General features: G+C 44.1%; 1 protein-coding gene across 2 annotated transcripts in view; it reads left to right on the forward strand.

Annotated features, from left to right (window-relative positions):
• SESTD1 (SEC14 and spectrin domain containing 1) overlaps positions 1 to 23,659 on the forward strand; it is a 252,822-nt gene that overhangs the window by 115,707 nt on the left and 113,456 nt on the right. For both annotated transcript variants that reach the window (XM_082261218.1, XM_082261219.1), the window contains exons 3-4: positions 2,171 to 2,279; positions 14,319 to 14,409. In XM_082261218.1, coding sequence (XP_082117344.1) covers positions 2,171 to 2,279; positions 14,319 to 14,409 — 200 coding nt within the window. The remainder of the gene's footprint in view (positions 1 to 2,170; positions 2,280 to 14,318; positions 14,410 to 23,659) is intronic.

Here is a 23,659-nt window from a genome sequence, read left to right on the forward strand (position 1 = left end):
AGCAAGGTATGACGGCGCCTGCACCGGAACTGATGTCGGGGCCGGTGCAGGCGCATTGATTCCTGGGAGCGATGACGTTCAGCTCCCAGGAATCTTTGCAAGCCAGGAAGTGACAAATCGCCGTGGCCGCCGAGGGGAGGAAGAGGAAGTAAGATAAGTATATTTTCTTCTAAACAAGGTAATTAAAAAAAAAAAAAAAAAATTGCGATTATCCATTTGTTTTTCAGGTGACCCGGAGCAAGAAGATGGAGGTAAGTATAATTTTAGGGTTGAACTCCGCTTTAAGTGGTTAGGTGTAGGCACCTAGAGGTTCTTGCAATGGCATGCCAAACCATCCTGTAATGGCTGAATACTGGGCCATTCTGACAGGCAAAGCTGCTGTACTTCCTAATAGTGCTCAAGCTCGGTAATCCTTTTCTGTCCTCGAACATTTGTTGTGGATAGTAGGAAAGTGTAAAAGTGGGGCTTAACAGTAAGCAGAGATACTACCTAGAACATGACATTGATGGGGGAAAAAACTGGCAGAATTCACTATTATTCCCTACTCATTAAAAAGAGCTATTAGCTAGAGATATAATATTTGTTTTTCTCTTCTCTCCTGGGTATTTGCCCACTGCTTAAAGTGGAGTTCCGGGCACAGAAAAAAATTTTCAGTGAACACACCCCGGGACAGTCAGGGCTAGTACATTCCACAATGGCTAGCCTCTGATCTGTCCCGGTTCGCACTTACCTGCCAGAAGAAATACTCACTTATAAAATTTCTTCCACAGCATTGCCATCTCTCTTGTGGGCAGCTGAAGCCGGCGCGATCCTCTTCTGCGTCTTCTTCCGCGTCCTCTTATCCCAGAATGCGCCTGCACCGGCCCCTCTCGTCACTTCCGGTGCAGCGCCGCATTCCTCCACAGCTTCTGGGCATGCCCAGAAGCTGTTTAGCAGGGAATGCGGCGTCGCCCCGGAAGTGACGAGCAGGGCCGGTGCCGTTGCATTGATTCCTGGGAGCGATGACGTTCAGCTCCCAGGAATCAGTGCAAGCCAGGAAGTGACGGCGGAGCCGCGGCGCAGAGGGAGGAAGTAAAGAATAGGTGAGTATATTCGATCTCCAATTACAAGGTGAGTAAAAAAAAAAAAAAAACCTAACTATCCAATTCCTTTTCAGGTGAATGAGAACAAGCGGATGGGCACAAACAAAAAAAAGATCGATTTTGTGCCCGGAACTCCGCTTTAAAGCAGTTTTTACCCTAGAAATAAAAATTTAACAGCTGCAAATCATTTTAATAATCGGACACTTACCTGTCCAGGGATCCCGCACTGTCCTCACCCGAGCCTTCTCTTCAGCTGTCTTAGGGTCCAGGCATTCTTACTTTGGGAATGCACTTTGCTTGCTTATGGTATCACAGGCGGCTTCCAACTTGGAATGCATGAGAGTTTTGATGTGTAAGTTGTCCTGGCAGCTTTCTGGAACCTGGGAGGGAGCGAACTTCTGCTCTGATTGCTGCGGTGGTCCCACTGGAAGTAGGAGCGGGTACCTGTGAAAACCAGGTACTCGTTCCTCCCTCTCCAAAAAATGAAGTGCCATGAGAATGAGAGGAGGCATACAGGCGGAACTCCCCCTTTGGGGTGAGGTTTTGGTTTAAGTTCAGAAAAGGTCACATTTTAATACTATACAAAAATCCAAATTTTAAATAATATAAATTATTGATTTTGTAGTCCAGAGTAAGATTCTGGCACATTGGAACCTAAAGTTTGTGCCTCCTGGTCAATTGCTTCCCTCTAGGTCATAATACAAGAATATTTTACTCTGCTGTTTAAAACCCTAGTACCTTTCTAAGATGGGCGTGTTTCTGAAGAGGAAGTAGTCCACAAATGCTATAGTTCAGAACTGTCATTGCTTTTTATACCTTTCTTTTATTGAATTTTAAAGGACTTAAATAAAGACTTTCATCAAATAGAATGCAGTGCTGTCTTTTCATATGGTATAAATGTTTAAATATATCATATACTAAATTAAGATTGATTTATTCATTGCTATGTTATTTACATTATGTGATTTTTCACTTTTAGTTAAAATAACATCAATGTTGTCTTTTTGTTCATTTATATTGACCCTGGAGGATTTCTCTGTCTTGAAAGGACTTTATTTTTTCTAGTAACATTGTTTGTCTTTCTCCAGGAGGAAAGGATAGAAGAAGCGGCCTCATTCTGACAATCCCACTGTGTTCAGACCAGACAAATATGGATGAGCTGAGCGTTACCCTGGACTACCTACTAAGCATCCCAAGGTGACTTCTTCCCTCTGGCATGAATAAATTATAGTGAACTTTAAAAGCTGAACTCCGCTGGCTTTGCAAGACCATTTTATTTGTGATGATTACCGCGGAGCATTGTTCGAAAAAAAAATTTCTTTTTTTTTTCTTCTTTTTTTAATATTGTGGAGTGCAATAGTGATGTGCAAAGAACAGTTAATCTTAAAGTAGACCTTTCTGTAACTTGCCATGTTGACAAGGTAAATTATTGATGTCCTAATACAAAACCCTATAATTAAACAAAAACACTACATTATATCAACTAAAAGTAATGCATAATGACAGAGGTGGGGAACCTTTTTTTCACCTTAAAAATTAGCCTGTTATATTTGGTCAAACATTTAATTAACTCACCCCTAATGTGATGGCTGCTACTGCTTCTCTTTGGTGAGGTGTGTGATGTTAGCTGGTATTGATGATGTTGCTACTCGCAACAGGTTTTCCAGGTTTGCGTCGGTCAGTCTGGGGCGCAGTCGACTTTTTTGTGGTGGTAAGTTTTGAAAAGAACTGCTGGCAGGTACTGCTGGTGGGTATAGCTGGCTGGTACTGCTGGTGGGTACAGCTGGCTGGTACTGCTGGCTCAGGCTGGTACTGCTGGCTTGTACTGTGCTGTGAGTACTGCTGGATGGTACTGCTGTGGGTACTGCTGACTCAGGCTGGTACTGTGCTGTAGGTACTGCTGGCTGGTACTGCTGTGGGTACTGCTGGCTCAGGCGGGTACTGCTGGCTCAGGGTGGTACTGCTGGCATGTACTGCTGGCTGGTATTGTTGTGGGTACTGCTGGCTGGTACTGTTGAAGGTACTGCTAGCTCTGGCTAGTACTGCTGGTTCTGCTGTGGGTACTGCTGGCTCTGGCTGGTACTGTTGTGTGTGCTGCTGGTGGGAAATACTGGCTAGGAGAAGTGTAGCAGCGCCATGCTGGAGGAAGAGGTGATGTTTCCTGAATTGGTCACAGGTGGAGTGCATTTGATATCATTCCGCCTGTGACTCACTCAGACTGTCATAACGGAGCAGGGACTATACAGGAAGCATCGGCTCCATTCTGACAGATCAGCTGAGAGACACCGACTTGGCTGCATGGGGGGCCGGACCAGATGACTTCGGGGGCCGTTGGGACCGTAGGTTCCCCACCCCTGCTTTATGACATTCCTCTCCTACATGTAAAAATCATTATGTTTTTTGCTAGAAAAATACTCAGAACCCCCAAACATTTATTTATATATATATATATATATAATAATATTTTAGCAGAGACCCTAGGGAATAAAATGGCAGTCGTTTTTATTTTTCGTGTCACCTGGTATTTGAGCAGCAATTTTTCAAACTTTTTTTTTTTTTTTTTTTTAAAAAACACTTTCATGAATTTAAAATAAAAAAAATTGACTTCAATTTTTTGTATAATGTGAAAGATGATGTTACGCCGAGTAAATGGATACCTAACGTGATGTTTTAAAATTGTGCACACTTGTGGAATAGCGCCAAACGTTGATACTTAAAAATCTCCATAGGTAACACTTTAAATTTTTTTTTACAGGTTACCAGTTTAGCGTTACAGGGGAGGTCTTGTGCTAGAATTATTGATATCGCTCTAATATTTGTGACAATATATCACATGTGTGGTTTGAAAACTGTTTAAAAATTCGGGCGCAACCTGCGTATGCGTTCACTTCTGCATGCAAACACAGGTGGACGGGGCGGTTTAAAAAAAAATTTATTGTTTGTCTCCTCTTTCCTAGTAAGACCCCTTATCCCAGTGCAAGACCTGCACAGACATTAGAACTTACATGATTGTGTTATCTCTGAGCCATCGCAGTCCAGGAAATAGATGCTGAGCCTGAAGACAGCCTAAACAGAAATGGTACTGTGTTAATGGAAAGAGAGCTGGGTGAAGGTATTGTCTAGAGATATATCTTAATCTATTAGGCTGGCCATAAACAGTGCAAATTTCTTTCCTGTAACCACTGGTTGTAGGAAAGAAGTTTGAATGATTCCCCCCTTCAGCACACACAGCGCTTACGGGGGAATCCCTCCTGCGGAGGCGTTGTGTTCCCCCGGCGGGGGCTGGTGGAAGCAGTCCCCGATGGGAGAAGACAGTGATTATTGCTATAGCAGCCGCTAACGATAATCGGAAGTAAATCTTGCAGGCTGGTTGTACCCAAGTTGATCGATCAATCAACTTGATGCATTCAATAATATAAAAAACGTGTAGTGCTAAATAGTATTGAATATCAAAGAAAATTCTTAAATATATGTGCACATAAATCCAGAAACATTTTTGAAAGTGAGAAGTCCATATGAAAAGTCTATGAATAGGAGAAAATCAAATGTTAAAAAAACATTGTGCTGTATAGAAGAACCACAAGTCCCAGCATGCACGGCAGAGAAAACAAATAGAAGCCCCGAGTGAAGCAAAGAGACAAATGGCTTCTTACCAGATGATGTTGGCTTCCAAACTAATGGAAAAGCCAAATGCGGATAAAGGGGTTAAAGAGGAAGTAAACCCTCCTCTGACACTTGTACCTATAGGTAAGCCTATATTAAGGCTTGCCTATAGGTACTGTAAATATCTCCTAAACATGTACCGTTTAGGATATATTTACCTTACAGACGTCACCAGACGTCACTGGCGCATGTGCTCTGAAGGAACGGCCGCTGGTGCCGTTTCTTCAGAGCACCAAGCCGTGACCGTCAGCTCCCACGCGTGCGCAGGAGTGACGTCACCGCGACTCCGGCCAATCAGATGGCCGGATGCCGCGATCCCGGAAGATGGGCGACTGGACATGTCGCCCGTCATACAGGTGAGCGGGCGGCACGGCGGGGGCTCGTTCTTAGCTAAGTATTTCATAATGAGCTAGTATGCGATATGGGTTTCTCTTTCAGGTTGCAGCAAAAAAAAAAAAGTTTCGAGGGTTTACAACCTCTTTAAACCCATCAGGTGTAGATCATCAGAGAAGACCTTCAAAATGTTCTCTCAGGAAGATACATGGGAACCACATAGATGTAAAAAGGGAACACAGGGCACATAGCATGATACCGTTTAAAACAAAGGTAATTTATTAAAAAGTTATTACACTCACATGTTCGTAGAGACAAGCAGGCATATCTTAAATACACAGGGGAGAAAACACAGGCTGCAGCATTCAATCGTATAAAAGTCGGCTTGTGGGTGTGGTCACGACATGTCTGGTACCGCCCAACTTGATACATTCAGCCTGCCCATACACTGTTTGAATGTCGGCCAGTTCTTTCTGAACCGGCCAATATTGGAACCGTCTATGGGATAAATGTTAAACATATAGATTGATTACCATGCATGCACATATATATGTGCATGCATATATCCAGGCAGCATTGGCAACCCCAGCCTGAGAACAGACAATGGAAGAGAAGTCATCAGTGAAGAATTCCCCTTTTTCTTTCTTAATCTCTAAACATGTTCTAAGTGTTAGACTTAACCCTGATTGGCTCAGGGTGCTTACCATCTCCCCCAGTCTGAGTACTGCTATATGGGAAATCACAAAAGACTAATGGCAAGAAAGATTTGGGTACTAATGCTATTTTTTTACGTTTACACTGCCATGAAGTATGAAACATCTAAATATCCATACCTGGGAAAATAGGTGAATAATTTCCCTTTTCAGCTGCTGGCATTGCTGGAACATCACACTAATGGGCCATACACACTATAAGATTTTCTGAAGACTTTTTCCTTCAGATTTACCAAAACCATATAATATGAGGTCACACCTAAACACTTTCAATTTGTATGCAATCTGGCAGGCCCTTGCACTACATAGAAAAGGTAAATCTGAAGGAAAAAGTCTTCATAAAATCATATACAGGAGCATCTGGCTGCTTTTTTTAGTGCACCCTGGTGCAGTTTTACATTGAAACCATTTAAGCGTCCTGTTTTTTTTTTTTTTTTTTTGTCAAAGCTTAATTGAATAAGGTGAAGATGGAACCTCATTGGCTACCTTGCACAGCTGCGCCAAATTTTGCACTCTCAAGTTTTAGTAAATTAAACTCACTGTGTGTCTGAAAGGAAACCACTTCTGCAGTGCTATCTCCTTTTCCTTCTTTTTTTCTCTCTCTTTTTGGTTCTCTTTCTTTCAGTTTTTTTTTCTTTCTTTCTCTCCCTCTCTATATTTTCAATATAATTTTCATTGTTTTTAACTAATTTTCTAAAATGCAAGTCACATCTCTTAGAGTGCAAATCATAATGCATATATCCATTATACACAAATATTGTACTAACAATATATACATATAGAAGTCCTATATAATACATTTTTTATAAATTCATCTTTCCTAGAAAGTGCCATTCGACATGATCATTACAAGCCTTAGTACATTCAAGAAAAAAAAAAAAAAAAAAAATATATATATATATATATATATATATATATATATATATATATATATATATATATATATATATATATATATATGATAAAATGGTGTGTACATATAATAAGATCACATGTAAACACTAACAGCGCTTTACAACTGATCACATAGTCCATAATGCGTCATATTCAAAAAGGAGAAAAAAGGGACAGTCCAGCCTGCTGGCACCATCTATGGTGATAATATCCTGTGCAAGGTATTCACGCGCTCTTATTTAAATAATCGTGCACCTTCACCACACCGGCATGACCCCAAGCAGTGCCCACGTACCTCACTGAGGGGGATATGAAGCCAAACAAGACGTATACTCAGGAGGATAAATCCCTCTGACACAGCTCAGGATCTCCACAAAGATGATGGCTGGATCACTCCATAGATGTTATATGATATGCAAATAAAAGAATTGCTCTCATAGTGTAATTCCATCAACACCCATTTATTAGAGCAAATCAAACAAAAATGCCCTCACCAACAAACTTTAAAAGAAAGCATCCAATGATTCAATAATGTTCCCGATCCGGGCTACCTGTACGGCTCCCGCTGTTCCCGTTGTGGATACGAAGCCGCGGCTACCGCCGCCATAGAGCTTCCGGGTTCGGCGTGACATCAGACGTCCGGATCGTCACGTTGCTGTGGTCACCGCGTGTCCACGCCCTAACGCGTTTCGTCATTGGCTGACTTCAACTGAGGGCGTGGACACACGACGACACCACTCCTATTTGTATGTACAACAAGGGAGGGCGGAAGCATCACTCTGGAGGAATCCATAACTACTGGCAGAACGGGACTCACATCCCGTCCGTCACCAGGTGTGCTCCAATTGCCTCGCTTGCTTTGTCCCTACTACAGGAAGAGTATATTAACCCTCCACTTCCCGCAGGGAGCAAACATTAATGGAGATCATGCCAAGCTGCCAACAAAACAGATGGCCAACCCACACCAACCTCCATAGTGACCACGCAACATTACCTCTATCTCTCTGTATGACATGCATATAATACAGTTATATAATCAATATATATATCTTACACATTTATATGGTGGTAAGTGCAGACCCGTTGAGCGCATTTAAGGGGTACTGGTGTAATGTACCAAAAAGATATACATTTTTTTTTGTTTATTTATTTTTATTTTTCATCGATATATACACCTCCAATATTCCATCACCCCTGCATAAGGACACCAAAGTGCCCCCCTGCATTCTCAGGTTAATGGCCAAGAGCCTAACTAAACTGCTCATACTGATATTCAACCAGGGAAAAAAGACATCTCACTCTTCTACACAGCTATGCACCTGCTTAATGTTCATTTCAGAATCATGGCAGGACAACTGGCTGTAAAATGTCATTAGAGAGATGCAGACATTCCCCTGACTTTCAGAAGAAATTAGAATGAACATAAATTAAATACACATCCAAATATTCCATATATTTGCTAGGAGCTACCACCCCTGCTCTGCACCAATCCTACCACCAATAAAATTAAAAATCTATGAATAAAATATATATTATAATCTGTAGCATATATAAATATATATACACCCCCCCCCGCTAAACGGGGGAGGAGCTTATTACATAAAAACTGAAATCCGAAAGGATCACATGAATATATATCTAATCCTCATAAATACGTAAAAGTATCTAAAATGGCAAAGTTTGCATTATAAAGAATTGTGATATAAAAAGTCTCCAGAAAAGCACCTACTTCCCAACAGGGAGAACATTTATATTATAGAAGGAGATGAAATAAGAAGATAAAAAGGTAAGAGAAAGAGATAAAATACCAGGTTTATTAATATAAACCTCAAACCAAAGGGGATGGATCTCAATAGTCACTAATGAAACAATTGAGATCCAATTCCACGTTAAGTCCCTGGGGCTGGAGTGCATTGGTGAGGTAAATCCAATAGGTCTCTCTCTTGGATATTTCCCTTACCATATTGGAACCTCTCCATGCTTTATCAATTTTCTCTATGCCCCAGAAGACCAAACCCCTCGGATCCTGGTTATGTTTCTCTTTAAAATGTATGGACATGCTATGGTCTTTGTATCCCTTCCGTATATTGGCGATGTGTTCTGACACTCGCTTCCCTAAAGTTCTTTTAGTTCGACCAATATAGATTTTATCACATGGACACAAAGGACCATAGACCACATGCGTGGACATACACGTTATACAGTCCAATATACGGAAGGGATACAAAGACCATAGCGTGTCCATACATTTTAAAGAGAAACATAACCAGGATCCGAGGGGTTTGGTCTTCTGGGGCATAGAGAAAATTGATAAAGCATGGAGAGGTTCCAATATGGTAATGGAAATATCCAAGAGAGAGACCTATTTGGATTTATCCTCCTGAGTATACGTCTTGTTTGGCTTCATATCCCCCTCAGTGAGGTACGTGGGCACTGCTTGGGGGGCATGCCGGTGTGGTGAAGGTGCACGATTATTTAAATAAGAGCGTGTGAATACCTTGCACAGGATATTATCACCATAGATGGTGCCAGCAGGCTGGACTGTCCCTTTTTTCTCCTTTTTGAATATGACGCATTATGGACTATGTGATCAGTTGTAAAGCGCTGTTAGTGTTTACATGTGATCTTATTATATGTACACACCTATTATATGTACACACCATTTTATCATTGTTTTTATATATAACGGCTGCTGACATCCAAAAGGTTTTAGATGGTTTTATGATTTTATATTATTCTATGTACCTTTTAATCGGATTTTGGTATTTATGGTTTTACCACTGTATTTATGCAAATTATTTATTATAATATTGAGCACCTTAGCGCCGAGTGGGTGAGTTAGACAGGTATCCCATTAGGGTATATGTCAGTTTTTCTTACTCTTCTTCTTCTTAATAAATAAATAAATATATATATATATATATATATATATATATATATATCCGGTAAGTAAAGCTGCTTTATTCTGACATAAATAAAAAACACTTTATTGGCACAGGTGGCATTTACACCACTCCAGAGGGCTCACTGAGACATACTTTGGATTAATGCGGAGTTCCACCCAAAAGTGGAACTCTGCTTTAAGGCCTCCTCCCCAAAAGCTCCATTTCACAAACAGGAGGAGGGAAGCAGGTACTTGATTTTGACAGGTACCTGCTTCCACTTCCGTTCTGGTGTCGCCTTAGGCAATCGAAAGCAGAAGTTCTCCTTCCCAAAGTCTTCTGGGACACATGACAGTTCCTAGAAGACTTAAGGACCAGTCACAGAGCGCAGTGCCGCTCTCGCATGCGCAGTGGGCAACTGGCTGTGAAGCCGCAAGCTGTCACAGCAAAGTGCTCATAGCAAAGATGATTGGAACAGAGGGCGAATGCCAGTGGGGAGAGTATACCGCTGGATCATGGGTCAGGTGAGTGGCTGTTTATTAAAAATCCGCAGCTACACTTTTTGTAGCTGCAGAATTTCCATAAGCAATAAAAACGACTGGAACTTTGCTTTAAGGGAGGAGTTTGGCAGGGTGTAAATGTCACTTGACATATGAACAGTGCAGCTTTCCTTGTATATTGACTTGAGGAAAATAAAAAAAATCCCAGGCAACTTGGAACTATAAAGTTTTTTGAACATTGCCAATGTTATCATAGTTTAAAATGGGGAATGGTTTGGATATAATAGTACTGTGTTGTTCTTTACTGTATAATGAATTCTACGAGCCGTCCAAAGGCTCTGGCGGGTGCAGGTACTGATTCATCTACTACATACTAGTTTTAGGACCGTGACTCGGTTAACAGGTTTACTGTCACTTTGGCAGAAGTATGTGGTGTATGAGTCAGGGGGATGTCTGCTTCCATCAGAGCTTAATCATGTGGGTATTTTTGCTTTGTGACAGATTTCTTTTAAATAGAAGAAACCAAGCTGGGTGGACTGGGCTTGTATACTTCCAGTGATGGAAATAATTTTTTTTATAGATAGATGATATTACAAGCTACCTCCCTTCCTTTCTATAAAATATTGCTTCCTCCTATTTACCAGAACTGTGCCCACCTGTTTCCACTAAAGTTTTTTTTCCTCTCAAACCTCACATATTTATGCTATTTTGATGATTGTCATGTATCCTTATATGCAGACATTAACATTCATACAATATTTTTTTATCGAATACATTGGAGTTTTTTTGGGAACTTTTAATGAATTCCTTCCATTGGTTGTATGAAGTGACGCATTACAGCAATTTATTAAAGATTTCCAAAACCTAGCCAGAAGAAGCCTTAAGTACTAAAGCAGACAAATTTTAGGGTCCATGCACACTAGGCAACAGAAAAAATGCCAGAACTGCGAGCAGAAAAAAGCAGCAGAAAAACAACGCTCATATGGAACATATTGCACCCACGTTTAGGTGTGTTTGCGTTTGTGTAAGTGTTTTCCCCCAAAATACTAGAAAAATGTGCACTTAAAAATGCCTGATGTGCCTAAACGCCTCATCTTGGCACGCTTATGTGCGTTTAGGTGCGTCAAGGGTTTTTTCTGCCCAAAAGCTCCTTTCAAAAATGCACATGTGGGTTTTTGTTTCAGCCTGTAAACACCCAAATTTGCAGGAGAACATAGGCTAAAATAGTGTTGCTTCTGCAGGCTGAAAGAAAAAATGCCAAATGCCTGTTAAACCAGCATTTTTATGCCCAGAGTGCATGAGGCCTTAAACCTCCTAAGTGTCCTGCCAAAGAGTAGATATTAGTCTGGAAAGCCGATTTTGTAACCACCTCAAATTTAGTTTCACGTTGTTACTCACATGACTCTACCTTATAGCTGTGCTCCACCCAGAAGGGGAGGCCCTGCTTATCCGCCTCCTTCCTCCTTTTGGCCCCTTTTGAAGGGGGGGGGGGGGGTACCTGGTTTTGATGGGTACCCACTCGCACTTCCGGCTGAGTTTGCAGCCGGCCCATTTACAGAGCGCAGTGGAAGGCTTCACTGCTGGTTTCCCTTAGCTGAGGTGGTGGAACCAGCACCCGAGAGCCAATTTAAGAATCGGCTCGGGTGAGGCCACCGCTGGATGCCTGGATAGGTAAGTGCCCTAATAGTAAGAGTCAGCAACTACAGTATTCGCTTTAAACCTAAAGTAACTGTCCCAAGGACAAAAAAACTGCTAGCAGCTAGTTTTTATTTTTTGTCTTCTGCCAAAAAAAAAAAAAAAAGCTATGCTCTAATGGGGAAACTCCTCCAATATGCCATCCTCCAGTCAAGTTTGGGTACGTTTTTACTGGTACCTTAAAGAGGAGTTCCGTCTGCGGGGGGGGGGGGGGGGAGTCAGCAGCTACAAATACTGTAGCTGCTGACTTTCAGTATATAGACACTTGCCTGTCCAGGGAGCCCGCGATGTCAGCACCCTAGCCGATTTTCGGATCTTCTGCCGGGTGCTGCCACTGCCATTCGTTGTAAAAGAAACCGGCAGTGAAGCCTTTCGGCTAAAGATAGGAGAAATTCAGAAAGGATTTTATATACTAGATACTACCATTACATGTGTTAATCACATACAGTTCTTATTGGAATGCAGTATTTTTTTGAAACACCGATTCATAATCTAGAATTTTGCTTGCTGTGTGTTACAATAGAAATGAAAAAGTAATATTTCCTGCTATCATTTAAAGAGCATTAGTCTGCAAAATAATATACTTTAGACCAGGCCTAGGTGGGTTTCAGCAAAAATCTCAAGCAATTCTTTTATATAGTCAGGTATATCTTATCTCCTAAAATGAAACAATGCCATGCAGGTGGCTGTTGAAACATTACTGAACAAATTGTTCTGTTCTTAGCTCTGTTCAGAATACTAACACTCAATGCTGGAATGCACAGTATGATTCATTGTAGTACATCAATGTGGCAAGTAATATAAAGGCACTTTTTTTTCTCAATCTTGTATTAAACAGTGTTTTATTTTTATACTGCTAGAAATCAGATTAAAGAGAAGTGCGGAATTTAGAGAATAAAACAATCCTACTTGCCTAGGTAAATGCAGCATCAGTATGCATCTGTACCCCACCTCCTCTAAGAATGAGAACTGAGTGATTAAAGACCGCTGATTGCTCATCTCAGTCTTCAGTGAGCAGAGAGCTGGTGATTGTCAGTCACTGTCTCTGTGCTCTTCTCCTCCAGCTCTTACTGCAGGACCGGGCTGTGGGGACAGGGGCGGAAGCAATTGACTGAGTCAGCTGCCACTCGGCCATCTGGGTAGATCCCACCATTAAAGTTGGAAACCCTCCAGAGTCTGGACTGGCTGAGTGACTAAGTACACTCCTGTGACCTACAGGAGCTCTTTTGGGCCTACTTCTCATTCAGTATACGAGGGTCCTGCCTCACAGATCCTTTTTGGATAGCAATGATAATCCTTTACAAGATGACTTGGGAAATACTCTTCTAAATAAATAAACTAGAAGATACAGATGAACAAATTGAGAAAATCACCAGGAGGAGAGAATGCATATACTGTATATATATTTCTTACATGTCACCCTCAGTATGGCAGAGTTCTTTACTATTACTGTATTTTCTGGCGTATAAGACTACTTTTGAACCTCAAAAAAATCCCCCAAAAATGGGGGGTCGTCTTATACGCCGAGTATAATATCTCCAAGGTAACCTAAGTATAAGTATTACCGGTAGATGAAAATTAGGGGGGTCGTCTTATACGCCCAGTCGTCTTATACGCCGGAAAATACGGTAGTTATTGGGCCGCATGCAGTAATAATGGGCAAATCAATAATGGAATATAAAATAGCCTGTATATTTATATTACAGCTAATGGCATTCAAAGTTTATTAGTAAAGGATCATATGGAAATATTTAGGCTTCAGGAATTCACCAGAGTGTTTGAGCCAGGAAGAATTTTTTTTTTTCTGTGGTACAAAAAACCACAGTTATTCAGGGGGTTACTGACCTCTGAAATCAAGTGATTTCTGCTAGAATAAGTTAAGTAGGGTATACGTGTTGAGGTTTTTTTTTTTTTCTTTCTTTTTTACAACCAGCGGATTGAACGAAAAAGACTCACAGATCCCTGCATCCACACATCTGCTATACTCTTGTATTGTGACAACAGGGACTGTGTTTTCTGGAGAAAAAGAAAAATACACATATTTTTGCAGAGAAAGAATGTGCATTTATTATTTTTTTTCCTACGGGAGCCTGCAAAGCATTATACCCATGATCAGTGAACTGCCGGTGCAATGTCAGGCCCCTGCAGGCACATTCTCCATCTTTCTTGCCTGTATCTCTGTATGGGCTTTTTGTTTGAAAGCTGGAGGAAGTGTCAGTGGACTTTGAGGCATGTCATCAGTGCCACGAGAAGTCCATAGAGAACTACAAGCTGTCTGCCATGGTGGCAGATGTGACTTGTAGTTTCTTCATTTCTTCATTCACAAATTGCTGTGAATTAATGACACAGCTGGGCAAAGGCCCTCACAGCCCTAAAGATTCTTATTGTGGCAGCGGATGTGGGGGGAAAAAAGCCTCCACTTTCTTTCACAAGAGTGGGGCAGGTATTGGAATGTGTTACATGTTACCTAAATACAGGTGTAACATGTTCCAAAGGTGAAGCCTTTAATAGACTTTACTTTTTTTTTCTAACCCATAATCATTTTTGTTTTTGCAGTGATAAGTGTAAAGCCCGGGGGTTTACGGTAATTGTGGATGGAAGGAAATCACAGTGGAATGTAGTAAAGACTGTAGTTGTCATGCTCCAGGTAAGTGAAAACCAGCTTCTTGTTTCAATTTGATATTGCAGTAGTTGTTGGAAGTACTTACAAAAGATGTTAAATCATTTTGCTAAAGCCCCCAGTGATCCTAGATCTGGCCATTTCTGTGGACTCTTGATTTGCACAGATCAAAAACTCTATTCAAAGTGTTGAACAGGGTTGTAGCTTCAACTTTCTCCTTGCAGGTTGCCAACTTATTGCTTGTTAGAAACTTTCCTTAATTAAGTTATCAGCTTGAAAGAAGTCTCATTTATATTTAATATCTGCCTATATATTTTAAGGGCTCATGAGCACAGAGCTTTAAAAAACTACTCTTTTACAGCCATCAAAGTTTTTTTTCAGCCTATAAAAGCACCTACATGTAAGCCTATGTGTCCATGCACACATCGGTATTTACAGGCTAAAAAAAAACTACCAAAGGCCCACTGTGGAGAGGAGCTAAAGAGTGTCTAGACATATCTAATCACTAGACATGTTTAACATTTGAGCCTTAATGCATTCCAATGGTAGAATGACTTAATATTGCATTAAAGTGGTCTTTTTTTCTTAAAATAACAAATATTGGGGGGGGGCCTGAAGCTGCATGGTGTGAGATGTGCTCTTTCGGAGCTCCGTTGGCAACTTCCCTAATCTAACATCCTGACTGTTATCGTAAACCAGAACTGGACCTGAGGACTACCTTTAAAGCCGGTGCTCCCTGTGGTGCTATGTCTCCCCCTCGCAAAGCTGCTGAAGCAGCTGCAAAGCTGGACAAATACCGCCACAACAATAAGGACTCCCTGCCTAAAGATGGTTGCGCCTCCTTGGCTGACCCTAAACCTCCCGCTGCATATATTGCGAGAGTGTTGAAGGCTATCTCTACCTGCCAGACGACACTCGCCACCAAAATCGAAGAAGTGAAGGTAGATGTCTCCCTGATTCGTCAGGACATGCAGAAACTGTGGGACCCGGTCTTGGAGGCTAAGCACCGTTTGAGCCATGTGGAGGATGCAGTCCCCCCATTGCAGGCCTCCTCGGACCAGGCCGCAAGCCACATTGCCCAGCTTCAATTCAAGCAGGACTATCTGGAGAATCGCATGCGCCATAACAATCTGCACTTTATCGGCTTACCCGAGGACGCCGAAGGGGCTAATCCTGCCACGTTCCTGGAAGATCTGCTCATTACGGCATATGGCCAGGAGTCCTTCTCATACTCCTTCGTGGTGGAGCGAGCTCACCATGTCCCTTAAAACCGCCGCCCCAGGGGGCCCCGGCGCATGTATTTATTGCCAAGTTTCTCAATTACAGAAACCTGGATGCCATCCTTCGTTTGTCCCGGGACAAGGGCAACATACCGCATATCAATACTCAAGTCCATGCCTTCCCGGATTTTTCGGGGGAGGTGCAGCCGGTTCACTGAGATCAAGCAGAGACTGCAGGCTTGCAATCTGAAATATGCTATGTTGTTCCCGGCCCGTCTCCGAGTTGTTGGAGAGGACCGGGTCCATTTTTTTTTGAGGAGCCGGATGCTGCAGTGGAGTGGCTGAACAGACTGAACTCTGCCTGAACTGTGAGTACCTTGCTAGCTTGAACTCCCCTCCATGGCAGCCCTGCTCTGCCCATTTGCGGTCTCTAAGCCTTGTTCCACCTGACACGGGCTGTGGCGGATCCGATGCCATTACCCGGAGCATACTGTTCCTCCCCCACCAGGTTTAATGTTCTTTCATGCCAGTCCCAGGCTGTTACCGCTACCCTTGTTTCTCCCCCTTCTGTTTTGGACATTGACTTTGGGACGTTGCTTACCTGTGGCTCACCTTCGGGTCACCGCAGAGCTCCTCTGAACTGTCTGCTCGGCTCCTGGATGTCTTGTCCTGAGAGAGTTGGAAGATGGTCTTGTCCCTCACACTCCATTGTTCTTCAGAGGACAGTTGCCCCCACCGTACATCACACCTGCGATGTGCATCTGATATTTTGGATGCTTTTCTTCTTGCGTATGGTACCCCAGCCGAGGTTAGGCCGTGTTCCCTTGGCCCTGACCTAAGGCTGGAGAATATTCTGCACTGTTGGACCTTTTGAATGTTCGGTGTTGTATGCTTGCACGGGTTGGGGTTTGTGCAGAGCTGGGTGGGTTAGGGAGTTTATTGTGCTTTGTGTACTAATCTTTTTCTTTAAAATTTACAGCGCTGCAGCGGTTCTCTTTACATTTACTGTATGATGATTTATTGTTTTATTTTGTTTTCCCTATACTGTGCTGCCATATTTGCCATGCATGTTTTTTCTGTCTCTGGGGGGTCTGTCTCCGCTGGGTTTCCTTTTATTTTCCGCTTACCACAATGGTCCCCTTGAAACTTTTACTTTGGAATGTCCGTGACTTCCGTGACAAACTGAAATGCACAGCCCTCTTTTCTTTTTTAAAAACTCAGTCTGCGGACATAATTGTCCTAGTTGAAACGCATGCCACTGGATCTCTGGTCCGCGCTCTCAAAAAACCCTGGGTGGGCTGGACCTACCACGCCACGCATACCAGCTATTCACGTGGTGTCTCAGTGCCGATTGCTAAGTCCCTCCCTTTTGAAGTGTGCTCGGTGGAGACGGATCCCCAGGGAAAATATGTGTTCCTCCTTTGTTCCTCCTTGCCACCCTATCTGGTACTCCGGTCCGTATTTTGGCTTTCTACCTGCCGCCCCCTTATAATGCTAATCTTCTTGGTGCTGGGTTTGACCTTATGGCTAAGCACCCCTCTTGTACCTGCTATTTGGCTGGGGGACTTTAACATGATTATCAACACCGAGCTGGACAAACTTACAATAGACCCCCTGGTGCGCCCTTTGGATCGTGTGACTCGATTTGGTCGCACGTTGGCAGATGTCTCGCTTGTTGACTCCTGGCAGCAACTACATCGGAATGGAAGGGCTTACTCCTTTTTCTCAACGTCACATGCTTCTATGTCTCGCATAGATTACATTTTTGTCTCGGCCTCTCTTGCCCCTAAACTGAAGGTGGCGGGTTTTGCCCGCGTATCTTGTCTGATCATGCCCCCTATTGGGTAGTTATGGAGGCTTTGTCCAGGTCACCTATTGTTACTTGGCGATTGAATCCCTTCTGGTTAACTGTGGTCCCAGGCTCTGATACACTGACCGCGGAATGGGAGTAGTTTTTTGCGATCAATGACGGTACCTCTGATGTCCTCATGGTATGGGACACATTTAAATCTCATGCTCCCCTTCACCTCACTGAACATATAGCTAAGTTCAAATGGCGGTCCCGGGCCTCCTTCACCCGGATGCTGGATGAGCTGTCTTCTCTGGAGGACTGGTACGCAGAGGCGCCTTCCCCGGAGGCTCTCGCTGGGCTGAGACTTCAGACGAGACTGGCTGAACAGCTCGGTTACGAGAGGGCTAGGCATAAGCTGTTTTTAGCCAGGCAGAAGATTTTTGAGCATGGTGAGCGTCCGGGTAGATTATTGGCGTATCTGGCCCACCTGGATGCTCGCCCGCCAATTGTTATCTCCTTGGCTGCCCCTGACGGTACTCTGGTTACCGATGCTGAAACTATTGCCACCATGTTTGCTGACTTTTTTCGCGATACCTACTTATCCAGGGTTGACTTTGACCCCTCTGAGCTGACTACGCTGCTGGATGGCCTCCCTCAACTGTCCAGGGAGCAGGTGGCTGCGCTAGAAGCCCCTATCACTGCTGACGAGATCCAGATAGCCCTGACTAGCCCCTGAAACGCCCCTGCCAAAAAAAGGCTGATAACAGTCTATGTGTGCATGGACACATAAGATAACATGCTGGGGTGGTTACTGGCTGCAGAAAAAAAGTCTGAAGCCAAAAATAGCAGCTGTAAAAACGCCCAGTGTGCATGAGGCCTTAAGATGTAACTTACTTATCGGGTAATAAATTAATAGAGACAATAGTATGAGAAATTGGCTGAGCTAGTAACACCTAGATATCTAAATGAACCCACTACCTTCAGTGAGGTTGCTTTTGCTGGAAGCGGTGCTCAATTCTTCTTTATGGCATTTCCTAAAGCAACACAAATCATAACAGGGACGTCGTGTTGGGGGACAAGACTATAAAGAGATGGGTGTGAAATGTCAGTTGAGCTTTAGCCACAGTGCGCTGATCGCATTGCATGATAATCAGATGACAAATTGAGGGAGCATATCTTCATTTGAACTACCGTAATAGAAATACTGAACGGCAAGTACGTAAAAATGCCATGTCTAGAATAATGGTCAGATAAATGTAACAATAACTCAGAATGTCTATTTGCTAAAAATATCCTCGTAATAGAATGAAACTGTGTTCGTGATGGGATCTTTAATAGTGCAAAGGCACCTAGTAAGATCACATTTACTTCATGGTTGTTATAAGGCTACAGGGACTATTGAATACACATGTCCCTCTAATCCATTTTCAGTTTACTTTCATCCACTCTTGTACAGGTATCACTACAATTACCCATTCATTTTGAAAAGAGACAAACCGATATTAGCTGCCTCAGTTATAATGATTATGGTGGACTTTGAAGGATATTGGAGGTGGATAGATGAAGGAGTTGTACAGTTCCCGCTGCTGTTCCCATCATGGCTGTCAGTCATACCACACGACCTCTATCAGCAATTAAGATAAAATGCATTTGCTTTGCCCTAAGGCTTGTGTCCTAGTATTAGATCGCTATGACCTGCTCACAGACTGAAAGCATTGCTACCTAAAAGTACTGACAAACGTCAATAATCTCTATAGATTATCTAATATGAAGACCGAAAAATAAAAATACAGAATTGGTTTTGAGATGGATGTATAAGAAATGACCTCTTCTATGTCCTTGACTGAAACCTCTGCAGTAAAACGAAGTAATGACGTGTTAACTGTGTTTGCTACTCAAGAAAAGCAGAATTGGTTGGGTGTTTGGTTGTAATTAGTCATGTTAAGGCCTTGTTCACACAGGCAGATGGGGCACAAATCTTCTCTCACTCGTGCTTGTATGACATATTCGTCAAACGCAGAACTTCCATGTTCATAAAAATATTGTACACACCACCTACAGCTCCCTAGGCACAGGAAAACCAGGGTTTGTAGGCTATAGCAGAGTTTGCGCTTTAAACCGTCTGTGTCCATGAGCTCTAACAGCTTTAAAAGTGAGAGTTTGTCTTTAGTGCCGGTAAGCATGTTCCTTGCATGTTTTCCGCACTGCAAGTGAATGCACTGCCCTTGCGGGTGCCAATGCATTGGTTATCACACCCCAAAAAAACACAAGCGCAGTGCATTGCGGGCACCATATCGCATGGTTCCTCAGTACCATGGGATTTGCTGTAGTGGGGTTTATTTACTAAAGCTGGAGAGTGCAAAATCAGGTTCACTTCTGCATAGAAAACAATCAGCTTCTAACCTCAGTTTGTTCAATTAGGCTTTGGCAATAAAACCAGGAAGCTGGTTGGTTTCAAAGCAGAAGTGACCTTGATTTTGTGCTCTCCAGCTTTAGTTAATAAACTCCAGTGTGTCTTGAAGCCCATTCCAATAAATAGGCTGTCAAAACACACTGCGAGGGAATTGGTCATTCTAGTGTGTAGCAGAGCTTAACCCCCCTCCCCACCCTCCTGACCGGCCTGTTGTAATATGACATCTTAGCGGGAGCTTTGTTATCTTGGGGAGAGGCCATCATATGACGTCCTCCCAGGATCACGTCTCATGAGTGCCCACTGGCCACGCTCCGGTGCAAACTGTCATCCGCTGTGTTCACCAAATGCAGCCGAAGGCAGATTACTGTACAGGCCTGCTGTCAGTACCATGTAATCTCTATGGCAAATCAGATTAGATCACATGACAATTGTACACATATATGCCTTTCCTTGTGTACTATTGTAATGAGCTCTGTGATTGGTCACAGCAACCACATGGTAGAGACAGTGCCAATCAGCCCATCTTTACCATTTGAGTAGCAGTGGCCAATCACTGCTAATCACAGTAATAAACACTGAATTAATATTTTTCATTCAGAAAAAAATGGTTGCCTATAACTGTAAAAATCACAGTTGTAAGCAATAAGTAGTGTGTAAAAAAAAAAATTTGAATTGCCTCCCCAGAGTAGTACATGTTACTATGGTAACACTGTATTCCTCGGGTCACTGTATGTAATAAATTAATAAAGAAAAAAATTTAATAAAGAAAACAAATATTTTAAAAAATTGATTTTCTCTTATGTCCTCCAACAGTCGCCGCCCACTCATACAGTCTTCACCAATGGGGTATTGACTTCATCTCCACAGGAGTAGCTAGGCATAATACTTGTTAGAAACACAGCATTTACATAGACCCACCCATGGGGGCTGTCCCACTGGTCCAATACCCCCCCTGCAATAGCCATCCCAGCTCAGTTTGTCTTCTGCCTAGTTAAGGAGTAGATAGGCTTCCCTGTGCTGCTAATCAGGGGTCCTTTCGTGCCTTTAAGGCGCAGAACAAGGGAAAACCCTTCAAGGGCCAGGGTGGCCAGAGAAAACCCTGGGCCGGCAAACCAAAGTCTGGCCACGCTGGTGCGGCGGCTCAGTCCGCCTCTGCCTAAAGGGGCGCCCTCACCCGTTTCATGGGTGGGGGGACATTTGCGCGGGTTCCTCCAACCTTGGCTGCTCCGAATTCCGGACAGGTGGGTTCAGGAAATCATTCGATCAGGATACAAGATCGAATTCCTTTCCTGACCGGCGGACAGATTCTTTCCCTCAAATCTTCATTTGACCCCAGATCGGTTGCAGGATCTTCATCGGGTGGTGCAGGATCTCCTCGCCCAGGGGGTGATCGTCCCAGTGTCTCATCGGGACAGATTTCGGGGGTTTTACTCGAATCTGTTCACTGTGCCCAGAAAGGAGGGCAAGGTGCGTCCGATTCTGGACTTGAAAGCTCTGCACCACTTTGTGCGCGTTCGGAAGTTTCGCATGGAATCGATTCGCTCGGTGGTAGCTTCCCTGAGTCCAGGGGAATTCCTGGCCTCTATCGAGCTGAAGTATGCCTATCTACACATGCCAATTTTCGAGGGTCATCAGAGGTATCTCCGATTCGCTATCGCGGAGGATCATTATCAGTTTGTGGCGTTACCTTCGGTCTCACTTCGGCTCCAAGGGTCTTTACCAAAGTGTTTGCGCCTGTTCTGGGCCTGTTGCGGGCTCAGGGCATTGCGGTCTTGGGTTATCTGGACAATCTCCTGTTAAGATCGAGTTCCAGTCAGGGCCTGCTGTGCGATCTGTCCACTACGGTCCAGACTCTCCAGGAGTTCGGATGGACCATCAACGTTCAGAAGTCGACCTTGTCTCCGTCGGTTTGTCTCCCATATTTGGGAATGGTTCTGGACTCTGCTCAAGCAAAGGTGTTCTTACCGGAGGACAAGCTCCGGACCCTGCAGTCAGAGGTCAGGTCCCTCAGGGACCACGAATCCTCGTCACTCAGGACCTGTATGCGGTCCCTTGGGTTGATGGCGTCGGCCTTCGAGGCGATACCATTTGCACAGTTTCACACGCGGTCTCTCCAATCGGAGATCCTGGCCAGGTGGGACAGACTACCTCAGTCCTTGGACCTGAGAGTGTGTCTGAGTCGCCAAACCAGAATGGATCTCTTGTGGTGGCTTCAGTCCCCGGCTGTATCGGAAGGGAAATCCTTCCGGCCGTTACTGTGGACGGTGATTACCACGGATGCCAGCCTGTCGGGCTGGGGTGGCGTCCTGGGCAACCTGTCTGCCCAGGGCACTTGGTCGAAGGAGGAATCCTCCCTTCCGATCAACATATTGGAATTAAGAGCGATCAGGTTATGTCTGCTCCACTGGTCCGATCATCTTCAGGGCCATCCTGTACGGGTGCAGACGGACAATGCCACTGCGGTGGCGTACATCACCAAGGGGGGCACCAGGAGTGCCCGGGCGGCCCAGGAAGTGACCAGTATTCTGTCTTGGGCCGAGACTCATGTCCCGGCAATCTCGGCAGTTCACATTCCGGGTGTGGAGAATTGGCAGGCAGATTATCTGAGCCGCCAGACCCTGGACCAGGGGGAATGGTCCCTACACCCGGAGGTTTTTTCAAATGCTTTGGGCGAAGTGGGGATCCCCGGATGTGGATCTGTTCGCATCTCGGCTGAACCACAAGGTGGTAAGGTTCGTGGCAAGAACGCGCGATCCTCTGGCAGACGCCTCAGATGCGCTGGTTGTGCCTTGGCATCGGTATCGTCTGATATATGCCTTTCCTCCGATTCAGTTGTTGTCCAGGTTCCTTCGCAGGTTGGCCTCGGAACAAACACTGGTGATTCTGGTGGCGCCAGACTGGCCACGCCGGTCCTGGTACGCGGACATCGTTCACCTGGCCGTCGAGCCTCCGTGGCGGCTGCCAATGCGAGAAGATCTGCTGTCTCAGGGACTGATCTTCCATCCTGCTTTACAGTCGTTGACTTTAATGGCATGGCTGTTGAAAGCCAGGTCTTGAGAGACAGGGGTGTCTCATCAGAGGTCATTCCTACTTTAATCAAGGCTAGAAAAGCCTCGTCTGGTGAGATTTATTACCGGACATGGAAAGCTTATTTTGCCTGGTGTGAGTCCAGGGGCTTCTCTCCTCGTTCTTACTCGGTGGCGAGAGTGTTGGCTTTCCTCCAGTCTGGTGTGGACCAGCGCCTTGCGTTGGCCACGATAAAGGGCCAGGTATCTGCACTGGCTATTCTTTTCCAGCAAAAACAAAACCTCCTGCCCTCAAGTGCTGTCTAATGGAGTAGAAAGAGGTGCACTACAAACTCAGATGTAGAGAGAGCTGTTTGGTCTTGCTGCCCCCTTCAGGATCAAGGGTATCCAGAACCACTGGTAGAAAGGACAAAAAAAGAAAAAGAGGGGCGCACCGACCTAGTGCATTACCATAAAACCATTTATTAAAATATTAAAAAGTGTACAAAGTACTCACAAGACTGGTGTGATACAACACACATCGAGAATAGCATATACAGTCTCCAAGGTAGCCAGGTCCCAATTGTGACGAATGGGCATGCAGATGGTCGCATGGGGCTGCTATGGCTAGGCTGACGCGTTTCAGGGGCGAGCCCCCTTCCTCAGAGCCAGATGAAATGCAGCATTTCATCTGGCTCTGAGGAAGGGGGCTCGCCCCTGAAACGCGTCAGCCTAGCCATAGCAGCCCCATGCGACCATCTGCATGCCCATTCGTCACAATTGGGACCTGGCTACCTTGGAGACTGTATATGCTATTCTCGATGTGTGTTGTATCACACCAGTCTTG

Source organism: Pelophylax lessonae (genome assembly GCF_965119305.1).
Source record: "Pelophylax lessonae genome assembly, chromosome: 6".
Lineage (NCBI taxonomy): Eukaryota > Metazoa > Chordata > Amphibia > Anura > Ranidae > Pelophylax > Pelophylax lessonae.